At 46.6% G+C, this 25,359-nt stretch overlaps 1 protein-coding gene across 3 annotated transcripts in view; it reads right to left on the bottom strand.

The window, feature by feature from the left end:
• Nucleotides 1–24,391, bottom strand: part of SGCE (sarcoglycan epsilon) — a 116,974-nt gene extending 92,583 nt beyond the window's left edge. The window contains exon 1 of one of the 3 annotated variants that reach the window (XM_082259087.1): nucleotides 24,204–24,391. In XM_082259087.1, coding sequence (XP_082115213.1) covers nucleotides 24,204–24,267 — 64 coding nt within the window. In that variant the 5' untranslated portion in view covers nucleotides 24,268–24,391. The remainder of the gene's footprint in view (nucleotides 1–24,203) is intronic. The other 2 variants (XM_082259089.1, XM_082259088.1) reach the window with 2 other exon arrangements.
• Between the last annotated feature and the right edge of the window lie 968 nt (nucleotides 24,392–25,359).

The following is a 25,359-nucleotide window of genomic DNA, read 5'->3' as shown; positions in this document are numbered from 1 at the left end:
TTGTGCACCATCAATGTGATTTGTGATGTATGTTATACCATTAGTTTGGATACATGCCGAGCGGTGAATGTCCATGGTCACCTGGTTTTTGCTTTTGAATGCTATCTACAGTACATGTCCAGAAAAAAAAAAAATAATAATAAAAACAATATATTTGTATATATACCGTATATTCCGGCGTATAAGACGACTGGGAATATAAGACGACCCCCCTAATTTTCAAGTTAAAACATAGGTTTTGGGCTATACTCGCCGTATAAGACTACCCCCCTTCTGAAGCAAGGCAACACCATTGAAAAACATCAGATTTCTCATAGATCTCCAAGGTACCCCAAGTACTGTAATACATGTAATCTCTCATAATAATATCTCCAAGGTACCCTAAGTATAAGCATGAAGGGCCCCCCAGACCCCTGGCCGGGGCCCTTACCTTCAAGCCCAGGGCTCTTCCCACTAATCCTGGGGCTCTTTACACGCGTTGCATGGCCTTTTATTACGGTCCCGCAGCAGGATTCTTTCACAAGTTCTGCAGTGGGCCCCCTTCCTGCAATCTTGTGGGCCCCCTTCCTGCAATCTTGGGGCCTCCCCACAGTGGTGCAATGCCAGGGTCCGGTCGCAAGTGTGACCTTTGCGATCCTGGAAGTTCACCCACTGGTTTGCTACCGGGCCCCCTGGAGCATGGGGCCCGGTAGCGATTGCAACCCCTGCAACCCCTGTAGTTACGCCCCTGAGTATAAGTATTACCAGTAGATGTAATCTCAAGACACTGGCTGTGTGGGAATCCTGTACCGGTATACTGTATGTACCGTAGCTTTGGCTACATACGGTATACCGCACTGAGCCAATCAGGGAGAGCGATGTATTCTATTATTGAATGCAAAGCCTGCTCAGATTAGCAGAGTCAGAGAGGCGGGCTCATGTTACTCCGCCAATCCGAGCAGGCTTTGCATTCAATAATAGAATACATCGCTCTCCCTGATTGGCTCAGCGCGGTGCACTGTATGTAGCCGAAGCTACGGTACATACGGTATACCTGTACAGAATTTCCACACAGCCAGCGTCTTGAGAGATTACATCTACCGGTAATACTTATACTTAGGTTACTTAGGTTACCTTGGAGATATTATACTCGGCGTATAAGACGACCCCCCATTTTTGGGGGATTTTTTTGAGGTTCAAAAGTAGTCTTATACGCCAGAAAATACAGTATATATATATATATATATATATATATATATATATAAAGTATAAAAAAATATAAAATGAACATAAAGAAAAACAAACAAACAAAAACAAAAAATAGTAATGTAACTACTAAATGAATAAATAAAAAAAAAATAAATAAAAAATATTAAAACAAAAAAAGAAAACCAGAGATAACCCTGGAAAGAAAAGGGGATACAGGAAATGGAATGAATAGTAGAAAAGAGGAAAACCATGTGAAAATGTATCTAATAGATTGTAAACTCTTATGAGCAGGACCAGAATTAGAACCGATGACCCCAGTGGCAGAAGAGAAAGACCCACACTGATCTCCCAGTGAATGACTGTGCGGGGGCACCACCAAAAGAATGTTAGGACTGTAGGACCCTTCTCCTTATCTCTCTACAACATAGGGGGTGTTCTGTAGTTCACTGAAAAAAAAAAATGGACAGGGCTGATAAGACTGCTTAAGATAATAAGATAATGATGAAGAGTTATCAGCTCATTGGATTTTTGGCAGTGTAGTTTAAAGTGGTAGTGGTATCTACATTAACCACTTGCCGTCTGCTTACGGTAATAGTATTGCGGCAAAGTGGCTCGTTATCGTCTGACGACGTAGATCTACGTCATCAGACACTCTCCTTTCTCGGCGGCGAGTCGGGCCAGGGGAGGAGCAGTGGCGATCGCCGCTGCTCTTCCCCGATCGTCGGGGATCTAGTGTGGAGATCCGCCCGCTTGTGTAAACACAAGCGGGCGGATCTCCTAAGTGACAGGCAGGGTCAGATTGCAGGGTTCAGCATAGCTGAACCCTGGATCTGTCCTTGTGCCACTCAGTCACCTCCCCCCCACACGTTAGTAAGCACCAGGCATACATTAACCCCTCCCTCTCCAATAAAATTAACCCCTTCCCTGCCAGTGTCATTTTTACAGTAACAGTGCATTTATATAGCACTGATTACTGCAGTAATGTCACTGGTAACCCCAAAAGTGTCAAAAATGTCAGTTAAGGGTCCGATCTGTCCGCCGCAATGTCGCAGACCCGCAAAAAAAATCGCAGATCGCCGCCATTACTCGTTAAAAAAAAAAACCACCAAAAATGACAGAAATCTTTCCCTTAGTTAGTAAACGCAATAACTTTTGCGCAAACCAATCACAATACGCTTATTGTGAATTTTTTTTACCAAACATAGGTAGCAGAAAACAAATTGGTCAAAAATTTAAAAAAATTTTGATTTTTACATTTTTTTGGGGGGAATTTCATATAAAAAAAATGTGAAAAATATTGTTGTTTTTTCAAAATTTACGCTCTTTTTTTTTTGTTTATAGCGCAAAAAGTAAAAATTGCACAGGTGATCAAATACCACCAAAAGAAAGCTCTGTTTGTGGGAAAAAAAGGACGTAAATTTAGTTTGGGTATGGCGTCGCACGACCGCGCAATTGTCAGTTAAATTTGCAAAGCGCCGAATCGCAAAAAGTGGCCCAGACGTAAGACAGCAAAATCCTCTAGTGGTAAAGTGGTTAAGGTAAAAAGCCTTCTGCATGCAGCCCCCCCCCCCCAGGCCTCCTATACATACCTGAGCCCAATCTCGATCCAGCAATGTGCATGAGGGCTTCAGCTCTCTCAGCTCTCTTCCTCCACAGTGGCTCAGAGACAGCAGTGGGAGCCAGTGGGGGGCAGGGCCTAGCCATGCTGTGTGTGTGTCTATGGACACACACAGCCTGGCTTGGAAGCAAGCCCATGCGAGTGCCCCCCTAACAAGCAGCTTGCTAGGGGGGCAATCGGGTGGGGGAAAAGGCCAGGAGTGTCCCTGGGGGACCTGAGACGAGGAGGATCAGGGCTGCTCTGAGCAAAATCATTACACAGTGCAGGTAAGTATAACACATTTGTTATTTTAAAGAAAAAAATATGTTTAGAATCACTTTAAATGGTTATTTTGTTGCACGTATTGCACAGAAACTACAACACTGTAATCTTGGATCATGTGAGACAGCACCACTTAGTCAGGGACATATTTGTTATTGCAGAAGAGGTTGGTAGACATCCCGGGTAAGATGTTTTATACACACAGTTTAGGCTGTAACTTACACATAAGGGCTCATGCATATGGGCGTAATAAAATACTGATATCTACACAGGATCTTGCTGCCAAAACACGTCATAATCCCCACTGTGCTTACATTTACACATCCTTAGGCTCGGTTTACACTGCTGCGACTGAAAAAGTCGTGCCACTTTCAGTGTGACTTTACTTTTGCGACTTAATGCAACTTTCATGCAACTTTGATGTTTTGTGACTTTTGGTTAAAAAAAAAAAAAACCCTCTAAAAGTTGCAGGCAGAATTGCAAAAATAAGACAAAGATACAACTAAGTTGCAATTTTTCGTATTTTAACATCGCAGTTTATGGCACTCATTCCGTAGCGAAGATACAGAAAAGCAGTTCAGTACCTATTTTTTTTAATTGCAGCAATTAAGACGGCACCCATTGAAATGAATGTGTTTTTACTTGTAAATAAACCATTGTGTTCCTGTAACCCACTGTACCTCTGTATCTGTCCCTGTATTATGTATAGAAAGCCCAGAAAGGGGAAGAGAGGGGGGGGGGAATGGGACTTTGTGATACCAAAATAATGTTTCGATAAAAATATTGACTTGTTAGCTAAACATTATATAGTTACATAGTTACATAGTAGGTGAGGTTGAATAAAGACAATAGTCCATCCAGTTCAACCTGTGTAGGTGTGTGTGGCCGTAATCATCTCTCATACCCCTGAATGTTCTAGATTCTTGAAATGTAGTACATCTAAGAGTCTTTTGAAAGTCACCATACTTCCCGCAGAAACCACCTCTTGTGGTAGAGAATTCCACAATCTTGTAGCCCTAACAGTAAAGAACCCCCCACGTTGCCTGAGGTTAAAATGCTTCTCCTCCAGACGCATTATATACACTTTCTACATTATTTTGGTATCACAAAGTACAATCCCCCCCCCCTCTCTTCTCCTTTCTGGACTTATTAATATGTTTTTTTACTTGTGTCTTTCTGGGTCGCAGCAGATCGCAACAAAATTCGCAGCCGTGTGAACCGGGGCTTAGACGCATAAACATCCCTAATACATTCACATCCATAAAATTCTTCCAAACCTCTAGCTGAGTTTTTGATTCCATCATGTACATGGGTTTACATTCCTATGTTATTGCAGACCTTCACTCCCTAATAATGTAAGCTGGCTATACATTAGTACGATTTTGTTTAAAATTTTTCATTTAACGAAAATTCTATTTTCTAATCGTTAGTGGGGTCAAATCAACGTTTTGTTTTTAACCGCAGTGATGAGAAAATTGAAGGAGCGGAATGGAAAATTTTTAGATGAACACATTTCTAACAGTGTATTTTTTTCAGGAAATTACATTACAAAATCCAATGTTAGAAGCAAACAAAATTTGGAAGCACTGCCGAATGACATTTATCCATCCATCGAATGTGCAAAAAATTTTTGTATAAATGTTTATAGAAAAATCTACTAGTGTAAAGCCAGCTTTAATCTTTCACACCCACTTCCCTTCCGTAAATGGAAAGCACCGACCTCACGCCCTGACGCCATTCACGGCTAAGTGAGAATGACGCCTTCTGCACCTCTCGGGATAAAATCCAAGGCAAAAAATCTGCGTCCTTGGTAAGTATTTCTATGTTAAGAGGAACTTCACGTTTCCTACCCACAACTTTTTTTTTTTAATCCCCGCTTACCCTTTATGCTCGGTAGTCCCTGACTCACATACTGTACCTGCCCGAAAACTCCAGCTTTGTCCTGTTGTGATCTGCAGATCCTGGGGTTTCATAGTCACTGGAGGTGATCTATTTTTTTGTGTGTAACCTATTGTTGCTGGGGGGGGGGGGTCTTATGTTGCTGGGAGGGTACTACTGTTGAGGGAGAGGTCTATTGATGCTGGCTGCTGGGAGATATATTGTTGTTGCTGGAGGTCTATTGTTGCTGGGGGGAATCTATTGCTGCTGGGGTGATATTTTGTTGTGGGGTCCATTGTTGCTGGGGGTCAATTGTTGTGGGGGGGGGGGGTGATCTTAGTACCACCAAATGGTACTTGGTTCTTACTTTCTAAAAGGGGTGGTGATGGGAGTTGGGTATGGGGTGGAAGCAGGAACTCAAGGGAATGCAGTTCAAGCACTGAATGTATGTAATGGCAAGGGGTTCTGGGGTGTGCTGGAGGGTCTATTTATGATGGATGTTGGGGTTTCATAGTCACTGGAGGTGATCTATTTTTGTGTGTGTAATCTATTGTTGCTGGGGGGGGGGGTCTTATGTTGCTGGGAGGGTACTTCTGTTGAGGGAGAGGTCTATTGATGCTGGCTGCTGGGAGATATATTGTTGTTGCTGGAGGTCTATTGTTGCTGGGGTGAATCTATTGCTGCTGGGGTGATATTTTGTTGTTGGGTCCATTGTTGCTGGGGGGTCAATTGTTGTGGGGGGGGGGAGGATCTTAATACCACAAAATGATACTTGGTTCTTATTTTCTAAAAGGGGTGGTAATGGGAGTTGGGTATGGGGTGGAAGCAAGGGACGATGCTCAGAGGTGGGTAGTGGGCGGAGACAAGGGGTAACTCAGAAGGGGGAGTTCCTTCACCTATTCTCTGAGAAAAAAAGCCCGCCCAGGAGGCTGCAGAAGAAGAGAGTCACAGCGGCCGGTGGCCAGGCCTGGTCCACGTCATCGGGGGCAGTTGCCAGAACTCAGGAGAGGTCTATTGATGCTGGCTGCTGGGAGATATATTGTTGTTGCTGGAGGTCTATTGTTGCTGGGGTGAATCTATTGCTGCTGGGGTGATATTTTGTTGTTGGGTCCATTGTTGCTGGGGGGTCAATTGTTGTGGGGGGGGGGAGGATCTTAATACCACAAAATGATACTTGGTTCTTATTTTCTAAAAGGGGTGGTAATGGGAGAGTCACAGCGGCCGGTGGCCAGGCCTGGTCCACGTCATCGGGGGCAGTTGCCAGAACTCAGGAGAGGCCACTGGCTCTCAATGCCAGAGGAGGACCAAGATGGCGGGGCTACAGCAGGATTGCCAGATAACAGTAGGACAATGCTGGAATTGCTAGGGAGGTGAGTATGTGAATCAAGGACGACCAAACCTAAGAAGGGATTAAAAAAAAGAAAAGCGCAAGGTAAGAAGAAACGCGAAGATCAACTTTACATAGAAATATTGACCATAGATGCAGAATTTTATGCCATACAAGATTATTGATCACAACACAGCAGTCGGCAGGGGTCCAAAATATACAAAACTACTCCATTAAAAAATTATGCGTAGCATGAATCTGAATGCAGCATCTTTTTTTTTTTTACGACCATGTGCATGAGCCCCCATAACTCACCTCCTTGTAATAAAGCCTCCATTAACACAGAACGGATGTAAGTGTGTTTAATTATAGACAGAATTGGGGGGATTATTATTTTCAACCTTAACTCACCAGAACCCTTCTCAGCAGGATTTAGTCTGCTGAGTAGACGAAGGCTCGGCCGTTTGGCCATCCGGTAAATGGACTCGTCATCGGCCCAGCTTAGCAAAATCACTTTGCAGAACAAAAGAGAACAATGTTGGATTAATATAGAGATTGTAGCTCTAAACAGAGGAGGAGACAGATGGATCACAGGGATGGGGCTTCACTTTTATAGTCATTACATTGCTGAGACCTCCAGATCAGGAGGACAGTATGGCAGAGAGTCTACAGAGTGTTAGCGGCTCATGTCAATGGTTGTTTAAGAGACTGTATGAGCCTTGCCTAACCCCACATCACCAAATGTGGCTGCTTAGTACAATGATATAGGGCAGACATCCCTAAACAGTGGACCACAGCCTGGACTTGGACAGTTCTACCCAAACAGCCAGCCAGCCAGACCCCACCAAGGGTTGCCCCTCTCCTCTGGAGTGATTAACGGTTAAGACTGCCAGCATCCTGTCAACCAATGATGCCCCATACATGCCCCCAGCATCACAGAAGGACAGAGGTGAAACGTCCTCTATCCAGACCTGCCCTACGCTCTGCCTGACTGGTGCCAAAAGGTAAAGGGGCACTCTGATGGCAACCCCTGATGGAAGGGGCACTCTGATGGCAACCCCTGATGGAAGGGGCACTCTGATGAGGACACCTGATGGAAGAGGGCACTCTGATAAGGACACCTGATGGAAGAGGGCACTCTGATGGGGACACCTGATGGAAGGGGGCACTCTGATGGGGACACCTGATGGAAGGGGGCACTCTGATGAGGACACCTGATAGAAGGGGCACTCTGATGAGGACACCTGATGGAGGAGGGCACTCTGATGAGGACACCTGATGGAAGAGGACACTCTGATGAGGACACCTGATGGAAGAGGGCACTCTGATAAGGACACCTGATGGAAGAGGGCACTCTGATGGGGACACCTGATGGAAGGGGGCACTCTGATGAGGACACCTGATAGAAGGGGCACTCTGATGAGGACACCTGATGGAAGAGGGCACTCTGATGAGGACACCTGATGGAAGGGGACACTCTGATGAGGACACCTGATGGAAGAGGGCACTCTGATGAGGACACCTGATGGAAGGGGACACTCTGATGAGGACACCTGATGGAAGAGGGCACTCTGATGGGGACATCTGATGTAAGGGGCACTCTGATGGGGATCCCTGATGAAAGGGGACATTCTGATGGGGTCACCTGATGGAAGGAGGCAATGTGATGAGGACACCTAGGTCCCAAAATAACAAAAGACCTCCTGCTCTCTAATTCCCTTGTAATGCCCTCCAATGATCGCCTCCAGGAGCTCTCCAGAGCCTCTCCCATTCTTTGGAATTCCCTTCCCTAATCTGTCTGACTATCTCCTACTCGGTCCACTTTTAGGCGATCCCTGAAAATGTTTCTTCTCAGAGAAGCCTATTCTGCCTCAACCTAACACCTGTACTTTTATTTTCTCCATCAGCCCATCCTCCACACTTATTACCTTTTTTATCACTCCCCTCCCTTTCAGATTGTAAGCTCTAACATGCAAGGCCCACTGATTCCTACTGAATTTAATTGTATTGTAACTGTACTGTTTGTCCTAACGTAAATCACTGTGCAAACTGTTGGCGTTATATAAATCCTGAAGTATAATAATAATAATATTAATAAGGGGTCACTCTGATTGGGGCATGAGATTCATACCTCTTCTGGAAGAACATTTTACTGACCAGACCTCTCTAAATTTGAAATCAATACCCCTGACATAGTTCTAGTTTTATCAAGGGGATGATATAAGGGGCACTCTTCTGGGAACACCTGATGTAAGGGGGCACACGGATGAGGACCCTTGATGTAAGGGGGCACTCTTCTGGGAACACCTGATGTAAGGGGGAACTCGGATGAAGACCCTTGATGTAAGGGGGCACTCTTCTGGGAACACCTGATATAAGGGGGCACTCGGATGAGGACCCTTGATGGAAGGGGGCACTCTTCTGGGAACACCTGATGTAAGGGGGCACTCTGAAGAGGACTCTTGATGGAAGGGGGCACTCTTATGGGAACACCTGATGTAAAGGGGCACTTGGATGAGGACCCTTGATGGAAGGGGGCACTCTTCTGGGAACACCTGATGTAAGGGGGCACTTGGGTGAGGACCCTTGGTGGAAGAGGGCACTCTGATAAGGACCCTTGATGGAAGAGGGCACTCTTCTGGGAACACCTGATGTAAGGGGGCACTCTGATGAGGACGACCTGTGATCTAAGGGGGCACTCTTCTGGGAACACCTGATGTAAGGGGGCACTCTGATGAGGACCTGTGATGGAAGGGGGCACTCTTCTGGGAACACCTGATGTAAGGGGGCACTCTGAAGAGGACTCTTGATGGAAGGGGGCACACTTATGGGAACACCTGATGTAAGGAGGCACTCGGGTGAGGACCCTTGGTGGAAGAGGGCACTCTGATAAGGACCCTTGATGGAAGAGGGCACTCTTCTGGGAACACCTGATGTAAGGGGGCACTCTGATGAGGACGACCTGTGATCTAAGGGGGCACTCTTCTGGGAACACCTGATGTAAGGGGGCACTCTGATGAGGACCTGTGATGGAAGGGGGCACTCTTCTGGGAACACCTGATGTAAGGGGGCACTCTGAAGAGGACTCTTGATGGAAGGGGGCACTCTTATGGGAACACCTGATGTAAGGAGGCACTCGGGTGAGGACCCTTGGTGGAAGAGGGCATTCTGATAAGGACCCTTGATGGAAGAGGGCACTCTTCTGGGAACACCTGATGGAAGAGGACGTCATTCCTCAGGATGTACTTTAAATCTGGAATCTGGTTGGCTGTCATAAGGTGATGCAAACAATTTTTTACATCATCCACTCTGATAAAAGGGAAGTTTGTGATCCGCCTTTGTCTCTGGTTCCAGAGAAATCAAGCTTTTCAAAATGAATACTTTCAAGTGTTTCTCCCACTTTTATTTTATTTGAATATGAAAAGTTCTTTTCTATTCTTCCTGTTTGTACTTTTAATTATTTTGCACATTCTTTATTCAGGATGTGTGCTTACAATGTGTATTTACAAAAGGCCGCAGTCTATTAAAAAAAAATGCAAATGTGTTTTAGAATAGACTCACATGTCCGAACAGGCAATGATAAACAAAGGATATCTAAACCAAAGAGCAAATACTTAAGTCTGACCTCCAAGTCTGACCTCCAGCCTTCCAGTCAGTTGTACCGGCTCCTCTCCTGGACTGTAGTTGCTTACTTGCTGCACACTGTGAGTCAGATAGAGCATACCTCATTTCCTGGCTGGAGGACATCCAGCAGCATTCATCACTTTCTTCTCCAGCCTAACTGTCCCTGGCCCACCCCTTTCATTCATTGGATGTCAGATCCTTCAATCATGGATGTTCAGCATCACATGCAGGGATTACCTAGGGTGGTCTACTTCCTCCAGACTGACGCCCACCTATCAAGGCATTTTGATATTTGTATACCTCCTCCCATAAGCCAGCCCACTGCTTAAATCAGTCCTGAGGCAGGGTACTGTGGTGTGGGAACCAGGTAAGGCTGGTTATATATATATATATATATATATATATATATACAATATATGTAGATTGATTATATGGATTATAAACAATCAGTTGCACAGCTGCAATGAAAAATCACCATATTCTGTCTAATATGACAATTTTCTACGTATTGTAAGCACCATCTAGTGGCCATAATGCAGTATTTTTCATAAAATATTTCAATCAGGAACATCCTGCACTATGGCCACTAGATGGCACTGACGGTACACCACATTTTTTATAATGAGAGCCCCCCCCCCCCCCCCCATAGTGTCCTCCAATTAGGGTTTAGATATACTTTAACATAATGAAATATGGAAGAGCAAGCAAGTGTAAAAATGAGAAACTTTACCCAAAAGTGGAATTTCAGTTTTAAATACTGCTGATCCCGACATGCCACATTTGGCATGTCATTTTTTTTTTGGGTGGGAGCGGGTACCCAGATTTGACAGGTACCCACTCCTAGGCGGCTCGAGCGGAAGTTCTCCTCTCCTTCCCTCCCTGCAATCTTCTGGGACACGTCACAGGTCCCAGAAGATTGCCCGGCCATTCACAATGCGCAGCACGACATGCGCATGCGCAGTGCGCACCCAGCTGTGAAGCCACAAGCTGTCACAGCCGGGTACCCACACTGGAGATGACTGCGCCACCGTGAGGAGAGGAAGAGGATGGAGGCTTCGGGCGGCCGCATCGCTGGATCCTGGGACAGGTAAGTGTGTGTTTATTAAAAGTCATCAGATACACATTTTGTAGCTGCTGACTTTTAATAAACATAAAAATGAGTGGAACTCCGCTTTAAAATGTTTCCTTGCAGTGACCACACAGGAAGTAAGGAGTATTCACCCACAAGGAGACACAGCAACAAAAATCAATCTACAGTAACTTTCTGTCGTCTGTTTGTTATTTTATTTGGATCTAAAAATGGTAACAGTATCTTTCATCTCTATTAGGAAACAGACAGCACAGCCAAAATTCCTACTGTGGGTGCAGCCAGTAATAATTTATTTTCCTTCTATTTTGCTATGTCAGCCAACTTCGTGTTTGAAAGGAAAAGTAGAATTGTCCTGTAAAGTTTGTATAATGAGATCATTTCTGTATAAATACATTCAGTATGTGATACATACATGGGCGTAATATATGCTGCGTAGTTTTGCATGCATCTATAAACAGCTGTATACTAGTCTATGGGGCCCGTCCACACAGCTGTATACTAGTCTATGGGGCCCGTCCACACAGCTGTATACTAGTCTATGGGGCCCATCCACACAGCTGTATACTAGTCCTATGGGACCCATCCACACAGCTGTATACTAGTCTATGGGGCCCGTCCAGACAGCTGTATACTAGTCTATGGGGCCCATCCACACAGCTGTATACTAGTCTATGGGGCCCATCCACACAGCTGTATACTAGTCTATGGGGCCCGTCCACACAGCTGTATACTAGTCTATGGGGCCCATCCACACAGCTGTATACTAGTCTATGGGGCCCATCCACACAGCTGTATACTAGTCTATGGGGCCCATCCACACAGCTGTATAATAGTCTATGGGGCCCATCCACACAGCTGTATACTAGTCTATGGGGCCCATCCACACAGCTGTATACTAGTCTATGGGGCCCATCCACACAGCTGTGTACTAGTCTATGGGGCCCATCCACACAGCTGTATACTAGTTTATGGGGCCCGTCCACACAGCTGTGTACTAGTCTATGGGGCCCATCCACACAGCTGTATACTAGTCTATGGGGCCCATGCACACAGCTGTATACTAGTCTATGGGGCCCTTCAGGGCTGGCCCAAGACATTGTGCTGCCTGGGTCCAAGAATGAAATGCTGCCCCCCCCCCTCCCCCCCCAAAAAAATTTGCACCCTCCACAAGGCCCCCACATTCTATAGGGCTGCGGGCATGGTACAAGAGAATGTGGGGCTGCGGCTGCTGGCATCCTACAGGAGATGCAGTGTAGCGGGCATGTACCATGCCCGCAGCACTGCATCTTCTGTACTATGCCCGCAGCCCTGCATAATGGCAGGTAATGTGGCTGTGGAGGAGTCTCACTTACCTGTTCCTAAAGGCGCCTTAGGATTTAAAAATGGCGTCGCCCGGCGCCAACACATCACCGCGCATGCGCCGCCGCCGCTCGGGAAAGCCCTATACAGCTGTGTGGATGGGCCCCGTAGACTAATATACAGCTGTGTGGATGGGCTCCTTTAGACTTGTATACAGCTGTTTGGATTGGGCCCCATAGACTAGTATACAGCTGTGTGGATGGGTCCCAATGACTAGTATACAGCTGTCTGGACGGGTCCCATAGACTAGTATACAGCTGTGTGGACAGGCCCCGTAGACTAGTATACAGCTGTGTGGATGGGCTCCTTTAGACTTGTATAAAGCTGTTTGGATTGGGCCCCATAGACTAGTATACAGCTGTGTGGATTGGTCCCAATGACTAGTATACAGCTGTCTGGACGGGCCCCATAGACTAGTATACAGCTGTGTGGACAGGCCCCATAGACTAGTATACAGCTGTGTGGATGGGCCCCATAGACTATTATACAGCTGTGTGGATGGGCCCCGTAGACTAGTATACAGCTGTGTGGATGGGCTCCTTTAGACTTGTATAAAGCTGTTTGGATTGGGCCCCATAGACTAGTATACAGCTGTGTGGATGGGTCCCAATGACTAGTATACAGCTGTCTGGACGGGCCCCATAGACTAGTATACAGCTGTGTGGACAGGCCCCATAGACTAGTATACAGCTGTGTGGATGGGCCCCATAGACTATTATACAGCTGTGTGGATGGGCCCCATAGACTAGTATACAGCTGTGTGGACGGGCCCCATAGACTAGTATACAACTGCGTTGATGGGCCCCATAAACTAGTATACAGCTGCATGGATGAGCCCCAAAAGACTAGTATACAGCTGTGTGGATGGGCTCCATAGACTAGTATACAGCTGTGTTGATGGGCCCCTTTATACTAGTATACAGCTGTGTGGACGGGTCAACACAGCTGTATATCTGTCTATGGGACCCATCCACACAGCTGTATACTTGTCTATGGGGCCCATCCACACAGCTATATACCAGTCTATGGGGCCCATCCACACAGCTGTATACTAGTCTATGGGGCCCATCCACACAGCTGTATACTAGTCTATGGGGCCCACCCACACAGCTGTATACAAGTCTATGGGGCCCATCCACACAGCTGTATACTAGTCTATGGGGTCCTTCCACACAGCTGTATACTAGTCTACGGGGCCCATCCACACAGCTGTATACTAGTCTACGGGGCCCGTCCACACAGCTGTATACTAGTCTATGGGGCCCATCCACACAGCTGTATACTAGTCTATGGGGTCCTTCCACACAGCTGTATACTAGTCTACGGGGCCCATCCACACAGCTGTATACTAGTCTACGGGGCCCGTCCACACAGCTGTATACTAGTCTATGGGGTCCTTCCACACAGCTGTATACTAGTCTACGGGGCCCATCCACACAGCTGTATACTAGTCTACGGGGCCCGTCCACACAGCTGTATACTAGTCTATGGGGCCCATCCACACAGCTGTATAATAGTCTATGGGGCCCATCCACACAGCTGTATACTAGTGTATGGGGCTCATCCACACAGCTGTATACTAGTCTATGGTGCCCGTCCAGACAGCTGTATACTAGTCTATGGGGCCCATCCACACAGCTGTATAATAGTCTATGGGGCCCATCCACACAGCTGTATACTAGTCTATGGGGCCCATCCACACAGCTGTATACTAGTCTATGGGGCCCATCCACACAGCTGTATAATAGTCTATGGGGCCCATCCACACAGCTGTATACTAGTCTATGGGGCCCATCCACACAGCTGTATACTAGTCTATGGGGCCCATCCACACAGCTGTATACTAGTCTATGGGGCCTGTCCACACAGCTGTATACTAGTCTATGGGGCCCATCCACACAGCTGTGTACTAGTCTATGGGGCCCATCCACACAGCTGTATAATAGTCTATGGGGCCCATCCACACAGCTGTATACTAGTCTATGGGGCCTGTCCACACAGCTGTATACTAGTCTATGGGGCCCATCCACACAGCTGTATACTAGTCTATGGGGCCTGTCCACACAGCTGTATACTAGTCTATGGGGCCCATCCACACAGCTGTATACTAGTCTATGGGGCACATCCAAACAGCTGTATACAAGTCTAAAGGAGCCCATCCACACAGCTGTATACTAGTCTATGGAGCCCATCCACGCAGCTGTATACTAGTATACGGGGCCCATCCACACAGCTGTATGCTAGTCTAAAAGGGCCCATCCACACAGCTGTATACTAGTCTATGGGGCCATTCAGCTGCTTGTTATTTTGCTGTCCAGTCACAGACTGAGGGATGGAAAAGACCTAAGTGTTACCTTACTGCAACACTGAAACCTCCATTTTCATGCCCTTCTAGACAGGGCTGTGCCTTGTGGCAGAGCTGTGTAAATCTCAGGACTGGATGGACAGAAATACAAATCCATTGGCAGCATTAGTATCTGACCTCCTGCCATCCCTGTACAGCACAGCTCAGACTGGTACAGGGAGGAGCAGCACAAGGTGCCAGGAGTGTCAATAAGGAACAGGCTGATAAGAGGAGAGAGCAGAGTGACAAAGAGATGAGCTTGTCATTCTCCTGCTTGTCCTTTCACTGTCCAGTCACAGGCTGGGGGATGGACAAGACCTATAAGTGTTACCTTATGGCAACAATAACATTTCCATTCTCATGCCCTTCTAGACAGGGCTGTACTGCGTGGCAGAGCTGTGCAAATCGCAGGACTGGATGGACAGGAATACAAATCCTTTGTTAGGTAAAGCAGCCCCTGTGTATGTATTTTGTCCGTGTAGCTGTTTGCTGGAGTTCAGCTTTACATATGAAAGTATTCCTGCCACCTGCACACAGACACTGAGCAATAGAATGAATTCAGGAAGAGTTCCCTGCTTGTGTTATAAAGTATCCAGACAGCAATACGCTGATCGCTGAATCCGGCTTGGCTTTCCCTTATTTGGGCAAATATTAGTTACAACAGTGTTGTGCCAATGCCACTAAACACAGAGGGGGAGGGGTCTCCGCAACGGATATCAAGCCTCATAGAAAACTTGCCAACGCTGCCAGTATTAAAGTCCCAGTACACTCTGGTTTTAACAAAAAACCTATTCAAGTAGGAAATCTTCATTTAGAAAAGCCTCTTCTATTGCTCTCCACCTCCTTCAAATGTCCAAATCAGTTGTTTTGCTGCTGTGATGTGACTTAGAGGGTGGCTACATTCGTTCTCCATAGTCACACAGTATGTTGGCATGTGGCCACCATGGAGTCTGGCGGGGGTCAGCAACCAGTAGATCGCGGTCAGGTGACTGGTAAATAGCGGTCTGGGCTTGCTGACCTGCCATTCCAGAGCATCACACAGAGGCAATGCAGAGGGACTATTGTTGGAGGTGTAGTAGGGAGCAAGAGCGGCATAAGTCGATGCCTCCTCTGCAGGGGGCAATGCTGTGGCACTCTGCATTTATTGGGGGCATTGCTGTGGCACTCTGCATTTATTGTTATGTTGTCATGTTATTTTTTTTTTTTGGGGGGGGGGGGTGCCGGGAGGGAGTCTTGCCCGGGGAGCAATTTAATGTAGAACCGCCACTGTCTGCAGCGCTGGCTCCTGTCCCATGCAGAGTGATACCAACTGCACTCCATCCCTTATCCTGGCTGCCGGTCTCCAGAGTGGTGGCAGCATCAGGATAGAAGAGATCTGTAGGTCAGTGTGAAGCAATACACTGGGCATAATAGTATAGGGCTGCTTTCACAGTAATGTACTGCGCTTGACCCACACCGCGGGTGCAGTGCAGTGTAGCTGCAGCTTTCCTGGGGTAGCTGCGCTTAGCCATAGATTTCTATTATATCCTGCAGGTTTTCTGGGCTTAGCCATAGATTTCTATTATATCCTGCGGGTTTTCTGCGCTTAGCCATAGATTTCTATTATATCCTGCGGGTTTGCTGCGCTTAGCCATAGACTTCTATTATACCCTGCGGGTTTGCTGCACTTAACCATACACTTCTATTATATCCTGTGGGTTTTCTGCGCTTAGCCATAGATTTCTATTATATCTTGCGGGTTTGCTGCACTTAACCATATACTTCTATTATATCCTGCGGGTTTGCTGCACTTATCCATAGACTTCTATTATATCCTGCAAGTTTGCTGCACTTAACCATAGATTTCTGTTATAAGGACCAATTTTTTTCACTATCACTTAGCCATAGATTTCTATTATATCCTGCAAGTTTGCTGCACTTAGCCATAGACTTCTATTATATCCTGCAAGTTTGCTGCACTTAACCATAGATTTCTGTTATAAGGACCAATTTTTTTCACTATCACTTAGCCATAGACTTCTATTATATCCTGCAGGTTTTCTGCACTTGGCCGTAGACTTCTATTATATCCTGCGGGTTTGCTGCGCTTAGCCATAGACTTCTATTATATCCTGCAAGTTGGCTGCACTTAGCCATAGACTTCTATTATATCCTGCATGTTGGCTGCACTTAGCCATAGACTTCTATTATATCTTGCAGGTTTGCTGCGCTTAGCCATAGACTTCTATTATATCCTCCCACGGCTGTCAATCAAAGTCAGTGAGCCAATCAGGAGAGAGAGGGTCTGAATGGACACACGGAGCTGCAGCTCGGCTCAGGTGCCCCCATAGCAAGCTGTTTGCTGTGGGGACACTTGATAGAAGGAGCCAGGAGCAGCAACGAGGGACCCGAGAAGAGGAGGATCCTGCAAGTTTGCTACACTTAGCCATAGATTTCTATTATATCCTGCGAGTTTGCTGCGCTTAGCCATAGATTTCTATTATATCCTGCGAGTTTGCTGTGCTTAGCCATAGACTTCTATTATATCCTGCAAGTTTGCTGCACTTAGCCATAGACTTCTATTATATCCTGCAAGGTGGCTGCACTTAGCCATAGACTTCTATTATATCCTCCCGCGGCTGTCAATCAAAGTCAGTGAGCTAATCAGGAGAGAGAAGGTCTGAATGGACACACGGAGCTGCAGCTCGGCTCAGGTGCCCCCATAGCAAGCTGTTTGCTGTGGGGACACTCGATAGGAGGAGCCAGGAGCAGCAACGAGGGACCCGAGAAGAGGAGGATCCTGCAAGTTTGCTACACTTAGCCATAGATTTCTATTATATCCTGCGAGTTTGCTGTGCTTAGCCATAGATTTCTATTATATCCTGCAAGTTTGCTGCACTTAGCCATAAATTTCTATTATATCCTGCGGGTTTGCTGCGCTTAGACATAGACTTCTATTATATCCTGCAAGTTTGCTGCGCTTAGCCATAGATTTCTATTATATCCTGCGGGTTTGCTGCGCTTAGACATAGACTTCTATTATATCCTGCAAGTTTGCTGCACTTAGCCATAGATTTCTATTATATCCTGCAAGTTGGCTGCACTTAGCCATAGACTTCTATTATATCCTCCCGCGGCTGTCAATCAAAGTCAGTGAGCCAATCAGGAGAGAGAGGGTCTGAATGGACACACGGAGCTGCAGCTCGGCTCAGGTGCCCCCATAGCAAGCTGTTTGCTGTGGGGACACTCCATAGGAGGAGCCAGGAGCAGCAACAAGGTACCCGAGAAGAGGAGGATCCGGGCTTCTCTGTGCAAAACCAACTGCACAGAGGAGGTAAGTATAACATGTTTGCTATTTAATCACTTCCGGACCGCCCGTTTTGCGTTGCTATTTTGTTAAATACTGGTGTTATGGCAGCATATAGCTGCCATAACCCCAGTGTTTTCTTACAGGGCAGGTGGTCCTCTTTCACATAAAAGTGGTCCCAGTGTCGGATTCACAGCAGAATCACTTTTATGGGCCTCCAGCTTCTTCCCGGTTGTTTTCCCAGCTTACCGGAGCCATCGGTAGCGGGGGAAACGATCTGGTCCTCTCAGGTGCTGGGCAGGAAGTCAAGTGAGGGCATACTGGCCCGCACTCGACTCTATGGCCTTGGAGGACTGGAGCGACGTCATACGTCGCTTCCTCCCAACAGCCTTAACCACTTGCCGACCGCCGCAAGTAGATATACTGCGGCGGTCAGCCCCTCACAGGCAAAGTGACGTTTATATACGTCACTAGCCTGTGAGGCTCTGGGGAGCGAGCGCGCGGTCACTCGGCGATCGTCGGTGCAGAGGGAGAAAGGCAGGCGGCTGATGTAAACAAGCCGCCTGTCATTCTCCCCTGTGTAGAAACAGTGATCATACGGTTCTACTATGTAGGACCGTTGATCATTGTTTCTACAGCTCAAGCCACATCCAATCACAGTTAGAATCACGCCCCTAGGGACACACACAACCCCTCCCTCTCAAATAAAGTTAACCCCTGCAATGCCAATTTAATTTTACAGTAACAGTGCATATGTATAGCACTGATTACTGCAGTAATGTCACTGGTAACCCCAAAAGTGTCAAAAATGTTAGTCAAGGGTCCGATCTGTCCGCCCCAATGTCGCAGTACCGCAAAAAAAATCGCAGATCGCCGCCATTACGCGTTAAACAAAAAAATGACAAAAATCTTTCCCTTTGTTAGTAAACGCGATAACTTTTGCGCAAACCAATCAAAATACGCTTCTTGCGATTTTTTTTACCAAACATATGTAGCATAAAACAAATTGGCCGAAAATGTTAAAAAATTTAGATTTTTACATTTTTTTGGGCGAATTTCATATAAAAAAATGTGAAAAATATTGTTATTTTTGCAAAATTGACGCTCTTTTTTTGTTTATAGCGGATGATCCAAAAATCGCACAGGTGATCAAATACCACCAAAAGAAAGCTCTGTTTGTGGGGAAAAAAGGACGTCAAATTCGGTACAGCGTCGCACGACCGCGCAATTGTCCGTTAAATTCACGCAGTGCCGAATCGCAAAATAGGCCCTGGTCAGGAAGGGGGAAAAATCTTCCGGGGCTTAAGTGGTTAACCACTTGCCGACTGCCTAACGCCGATCTACGTCGGCAGTCAGCCCCTCACAGGCAAAGTGACGTAGGGCTACGTCACTAGCTTGTGAGGGTCTAGGGAGCGAGCGCGCGCCCCCGGAGGCGCGCTCCCGCGTGGTCACGGACCCCCCCGCGCGTGTGACCAGCGGACCCGATGTCCGCCGGTCACTCGGCGATTGGCGGGGGAGAGGGAGAATGTCAGGCAGCTTGTGTAAACAAGCCACCTGTCATTCTCCTCGCTGTAAAGACACTGATCACACGGATCTAGTATGTAGATCCGTTGATCAGTGTCCTTACAGCTCAAGCCACAGCCAATCACAGTAGAAAGCACGCCCCTAGGGACACACACAGCCCCTCCCTCCCAAATAAAGTTAACCCCTTCACTACCAGTGTATTTTTACAGTAACAGTGCATATGTATAGCACTGATTACTGTAGAAATGTCACTGGTAACCCCAAAAGTGTCACAAATGTCAGTCAAGGGTCCGATCTGTCCGCCCCAATGTCGCAGTACCGCAAAAAAAATCGCAGATCGCCGCCATTACCCGTGAAAAAAAAAACAACAAAAATGACAAAAATCTTTCCCTTTGTTAGTAAACGCGATAACTTTTGCGTATTTTGATTTTGCCCAATCAAAATACGCTTCTTGTGATTTTTTTTACCAAACATATGTAGCATAAAACAAATTGGCCGAAAATGTTAAAAAAAATTAGATTTTTACATTTTTTGGGGGGAATTTTATATAAAAATATTTGAAAAATATTGTTATTTTTGCAAAATTGTCGCTCTTTTTTTGTTTTTTTTAGCGCATGATCAAAAAATCGCACAGGTGATCAAATACCACCAAAAGAAAGCTCTGTTTGTGGGAAAAAAGGGACGTCAAATTCGTTTAGGTACAGCGTCGCACGACCGTGCAATTGTCCGTTAAAGTCACGCAGTGCCGAATCGCAAAATACCCCCTGGTCAGGAAGGGGGTAAAATCTTCCGGGGTTTAAGTGGTTAAAGGACCAATTTTTTTTCTTGCTGAAAACATTTTTTTTTTTTTTGGGGGCTTTTTTGGTCTTTTTGACCCCAGATGTCATATTAAAGTCCTGTGTGCTTATTTCTATTACAAGGGATGTTAACATTCCTTGTAATAGGAATAAAACTGATATAAAGTAAACATTTTTTAAAGGGACAGTGTAAAACTAAAAAACTAAAATGTACAATAAATAAGAAAAAAAATTATAGCGTCCCGTCCCTCCGAGTTTGCATGCAGAAGTGAACGCATACGCAACTTGCGCCCTCATATGTAAACGGTGTTCAAACCACACATGTGAGATATCGCCACGATCATTAGAGTGAGAGCAATAATTTGAGCCCTGGACCTTCTTGGTACCTCTAAACAGCTAACCTGTAGAAATTTTTAAAGCGTCACCTATGGAGATTTTTAAGTAACAAAGTCTGTTGCCATTTCACGAGTGTGCGCATTTTTTAAAACATGACATGTCGGCGTAACATTATCTTTCACATCATAGTAAAAAAAATTGGGCTAACTTTACTGTTTTCCTCATTTTTAATTTAAAAAAGTGTATTTTTTCCCCAAAAATTGTGTTTGTAAGACCGCTGCGCAAATACGATGTGACATAAAGTATTGCAGCGATCTCCATTTAATTCTCTAGGGTCTCTGCTAAAAAAAAAATTATGTTTGGGGGTTTTAAGTACTTTTCTAGAAAAAAATACTGGATTTTAACTTTTAAACAACAAGTGTCAGAAATAGGCCTGCTCTATATGACTTGCTGCAGCTTCTAATGCACATTGTGAGAAACTCACAGTGTGCAGTGAAATCAGAGTAAGCAATTTCAGTCCAGGAGGGGAACCAGTACAACTGTGGCTGTGGGAGTTTTGCAATGCTTTATGGGATTTGTAGTTTCATCACAGCTGACATGCTGAAGTTGCCTACCCCTGCCCTGTTGTATTCCCATGTGCTCTGTACCCAGTTGCTGCATAACAGGTCATGTAGGGGAGGGGGGGCAAAGGAGCTGGGCCAGCACAGACAGTAATTAGCCACTCCCAGAAGAGGAGAAGGCTATGACATGTGAAGAGGCTGTGCTAGGGAAATGACTCTTCCTAGACTAATCACATTTGCAAACAAGTTTAAAGGCACATTGCATATTTAAAAAAAATTGTTTAGAAAAGGAAAACGATGCATGTAAGAATTTCAGAATCTTGATTAGTCTGGGCTTTAGGGATGAGCTTGGGTTTGGCTTCAGCTTTGGTCTGAACCAATATTGAGGGAGCTGTCAGTGCTGGGCCAATCAGCTGCAGCCGGGAGATTCCCTGCCCCACAGCTGCACATATATAAAGTGGCGGGGATGCTCATGACATTATTGATCTTATAAAGCTGGCAGCTGATTGGACCGGGATTTGGTTCCAGATTTGGTACAAACCAATGCTGGTCTGAACTCAGAAGGCAGCTGTCAACGCCGGGCAAATCAGCTGCAGCCGGGGGATTTCCTTCCCCACAGCTGCAAGTACATAGTGGTGGGGATGCTTATTACATCATTGACCTAATATAGCTGGCAGCTGATTGGTCTAGCATTGAGCTTGGGTTTCACTCCAGATTCAGTCTGAACCAATGTTGGACAGAACCGGGAGGGAGCTGTCATTGCCGGGCCAATCCGCTGCTGGCGAGGGATTCCCTACCCAAAAGCTACACATACGCAAAGTGGTGGGGATGCTCTACGCGTCATTTATCCAAAATAGTCCGCAGCTGATTGGCCCGGCATTGAGCTTGGGTCTGGTTCCAAATTTGATCCAAGCCCATGTTGGACTGAACCTGGAAGGTACCTGCCCATGCTGAGCCAATCAACTGCAGCCAGGGGATTTCCTGCCCCGCAGCTACACCTTCACAAAGTGGCAGGTATGCTTACGACATCATTTAACTAATATAGCCAGCAGGTGATTGGCCAGGCATTGAGCTTGGGATGTGATCCAGTTTCAGTCTGAACCCATGTTGGGCTGAACCCAGAAGGTAGCTTTCAGTGCCAGGCCAATCAGCTGTGTGCGAGGGATTCCCTCCCCGCCCAACAGCAGCTCGCACACAAAGTAGTGGGGATGCACGTCACATCATTGATCTAATATAGCCAGCCGCTGATTGGCCCGCCATTGAGCATGGGTCTGGCTCCAGATTTGGTCCAAACCCATATTGGGCTGAACCCAATAGGTAGATTTCAGTGTCAACCCAATTAGCTGTGTGAGAGGGATTCCCTGCCCAACAGCTTCACGTACATAAAGTGGCGGGGACGCCCATGACATCATTGTCCTAATATAGCCGGCAGCTGATTGGCCTTGCATTGAGCTTGGGATTGGCTTCAGATTCGGACCAAACTTATAAGGCTGCTGTCAGTGCCGAGCCAATCAACTGCGGGTGAGGGATTTCTGGCCAACAGCTGTACATAAACAAAGTGTCGGGATGCTCTTGACATCATTGACCTTTGGAGAACCTTTGTCTTGTAGGACCTTTTTGTTGGAGGACCTATGAAGAAACCCTGTGACTAGTGATGATCTTGGGTTTGGTCTGAACTTAGATGAAGGCTGTCATTGCCCGGCCAATCAGCTGCCAGCTATATTAGATCAATGATGTCATGAGCATACTAAACACTTTGTGAACATAGAGCTGAATGACCCAACATTGAGCTTGAGTTTGGTTCCAGATTTGGTCAGACCCCAACCTGGGCTTACCCCAAAAGGCAGCTGTCATTCTGAACCAATCAGCTGCAGGCTATATTAGATCAATGATGTCATGAGCATTCCTAACAATTTCTGTACATAGAACTGATTGGCCTGGCATTGAGGTTGGGTTTGGTTCCAGATTTAGTCTCACCCCATGCTGGGCTGAACCCAAAAGGCAGCTGTCAGTGCCAGGCCAACCAGGTGCCAACTATATTAGATCAATGATGTCATAAGCAAACCCAACACTTTGTGAACATAGAGCTAACTGGCCCACCATGGAGCTTGGGTTTGGTTCCAGATTTGGTCTGACCCCATGCTGGGCTGAACCCAAAAGGCAGCTGTCAGTGCCAGGCCAACCAGGTGCCAGCTATATTAGATCAATGATGTCATAAGCATACCCAACACTTTGTGAACATTGAGCTAACTGGCCCGCCATGGAGCTTAGGTTTGGTTCCAGATTTGGTCTGACCCCATGCTGGGCTGAACCCAAAAGGCAGCTGTCAGTGCCAGGCCAACCAGGTGCCAGCTATATTAGATCAATGATGTCATAAGCATACCCAACACTTTGTGAACATTGAGCTAACTGGCCCGCCATGGAGCTTAGGTTTGGTTCCAGATTTGGTCTGACCCCATGCTGTGCTGAACCCAAAAGGCAGCTGTCAGTGCCGGGCCAATCAGCTGCATGTACACAAAGTGGTGAGGAGGCTTGTGACATCATTGAACTTATATAGCCGACAACTGATTGGTTCCGCATTGGATTGAACCCAAGCTAATCACTACTGACAGGGTCTCTTCAAATGCTCTCCTATACACCAACACTTATGGCATATACCAGACATGCCAAATCGCCAGGTCCAAACTCAACAAAAGTAGAATATTGGTTCATAGACGCCAGCAGTGAAATACGGCCAGGGCATCTGAGCGCACACACTGATTTTACAACAAATTACATTTCTTTCTATACGTTCTGCATGCAAGCAGAGGTGGCCATCAGCATCATGCATGCTACATAGAAGATATCCTTGGTCAACCCCCAGACATCCATGCATTATATCGGAGTCATGAAGCCAGCAGCCGCCTCTCGCTGCCCCCGCCATGGAGCAGTCATGTTTTTCCATGCAGGCATGATGGGGGCAGCGAAAGGCAGAAGCTGGCAGTGTAGGGGGGAGGGGGATGCACACAGACCTGACAGTAGAAGCAGGGTACCACTTGTCACCGATGCAGGCTTCATGGCCAGCACAGGGTCCATCGATGCCCACAGCGATCTCTTCTTCCTTCTCCCGGGCTTAGTGATGGATAGGAGCCCAGTAGTAGCAGCAGCAGCAGCATCCCCTCCTCTTCCTCTCCCCTCCTTCCATGTCTCCCTCCTCCCTCCACCGTCTATGGAAAGTGGGACAAGGAGCATCTCTTTCCCAGATTCCCCGTCATGCTGGGGGAGGAATGGGGCCGGGTGCTGACAGAGGCTGCACTGTCTGGGATCCGCTGTTTGGGTGTGATGGGCTGCATTGTATTGTGTTCCCTTCATTCACATTTGTAGTGGCCTCTTTTTATTTACATTCCTCCCTCCCCAGCTGCACACACTTCCCTCCATTGCTGGGAGAAAAGAACGTCGGTGCAACGGTGGTCATACACATTCATCTCCTCCCATAGGAATAATCCATCTGTAGCTGACAATCCATCCAGCCAATATTCCAATCAGGGAATTGGGTTTCAATCATTAGTTTATCAATAGTTATGATATGATTGTCACGATTATATATTATCGATCACATATCTGTCTCCACATCTCATAATCTGATCGATCAAAAAACGATCGTATTCATGAATTTGCTTTCGGCACCTTTTTTTTGTATCTCATGCTTCCCTCTTAGGCTCTGTTTCGGATCGCAGGCAAAATTGCTCATTCTGCCCATAATACCGAACCACTGTAAGTTGCGGGACGCCCGATCGATTCCCGTGACTTGCAATGGCACCCCAAATGCGGCGCAATTTTTCCTGCGATTATCACCCGACGAATCGTGGTAAAATCGCGCAAACAGAATCGCGAGATGCCTGGCACCCAAACGCAGCGCCTGACGGCCAAATGCAGTGTGATTTTTCTGCAATTGTCACCCGATAAATCGCGGAAAAATCGCGCAAACAGAATCGCGGGACGCCTGACGTCCAAAACCTTTGGGCATCAGGCGTTCCGCGATTCTGTTTGCGCGATTATACCACAATTCAGCGGGCGACAATCGCGGCAAAATCGCACAGCGTTCGGGGGGCCATTGCAAGTCACAGGAATCGCTCGGGCGTCCCGCAACTTGCATTGGTTCGGAATCGCGGGCAGAATCACTGCAAA

Source organism: Pelophylax lessonae (genome assembly GCF_965119305.1).
Source record: "Pelophylax lessonae genome assembly, chromosome: 5".
Classification (NCBI taxonomy): Eukaryota; Metazoa; Chordata; class Amphibia; order Anura; family Ranidae; genus Pelophylax; species Pelophylax lessonae.
This window is presented reverse-complemented; position numbering and strand designations above follow the sequence as displayed.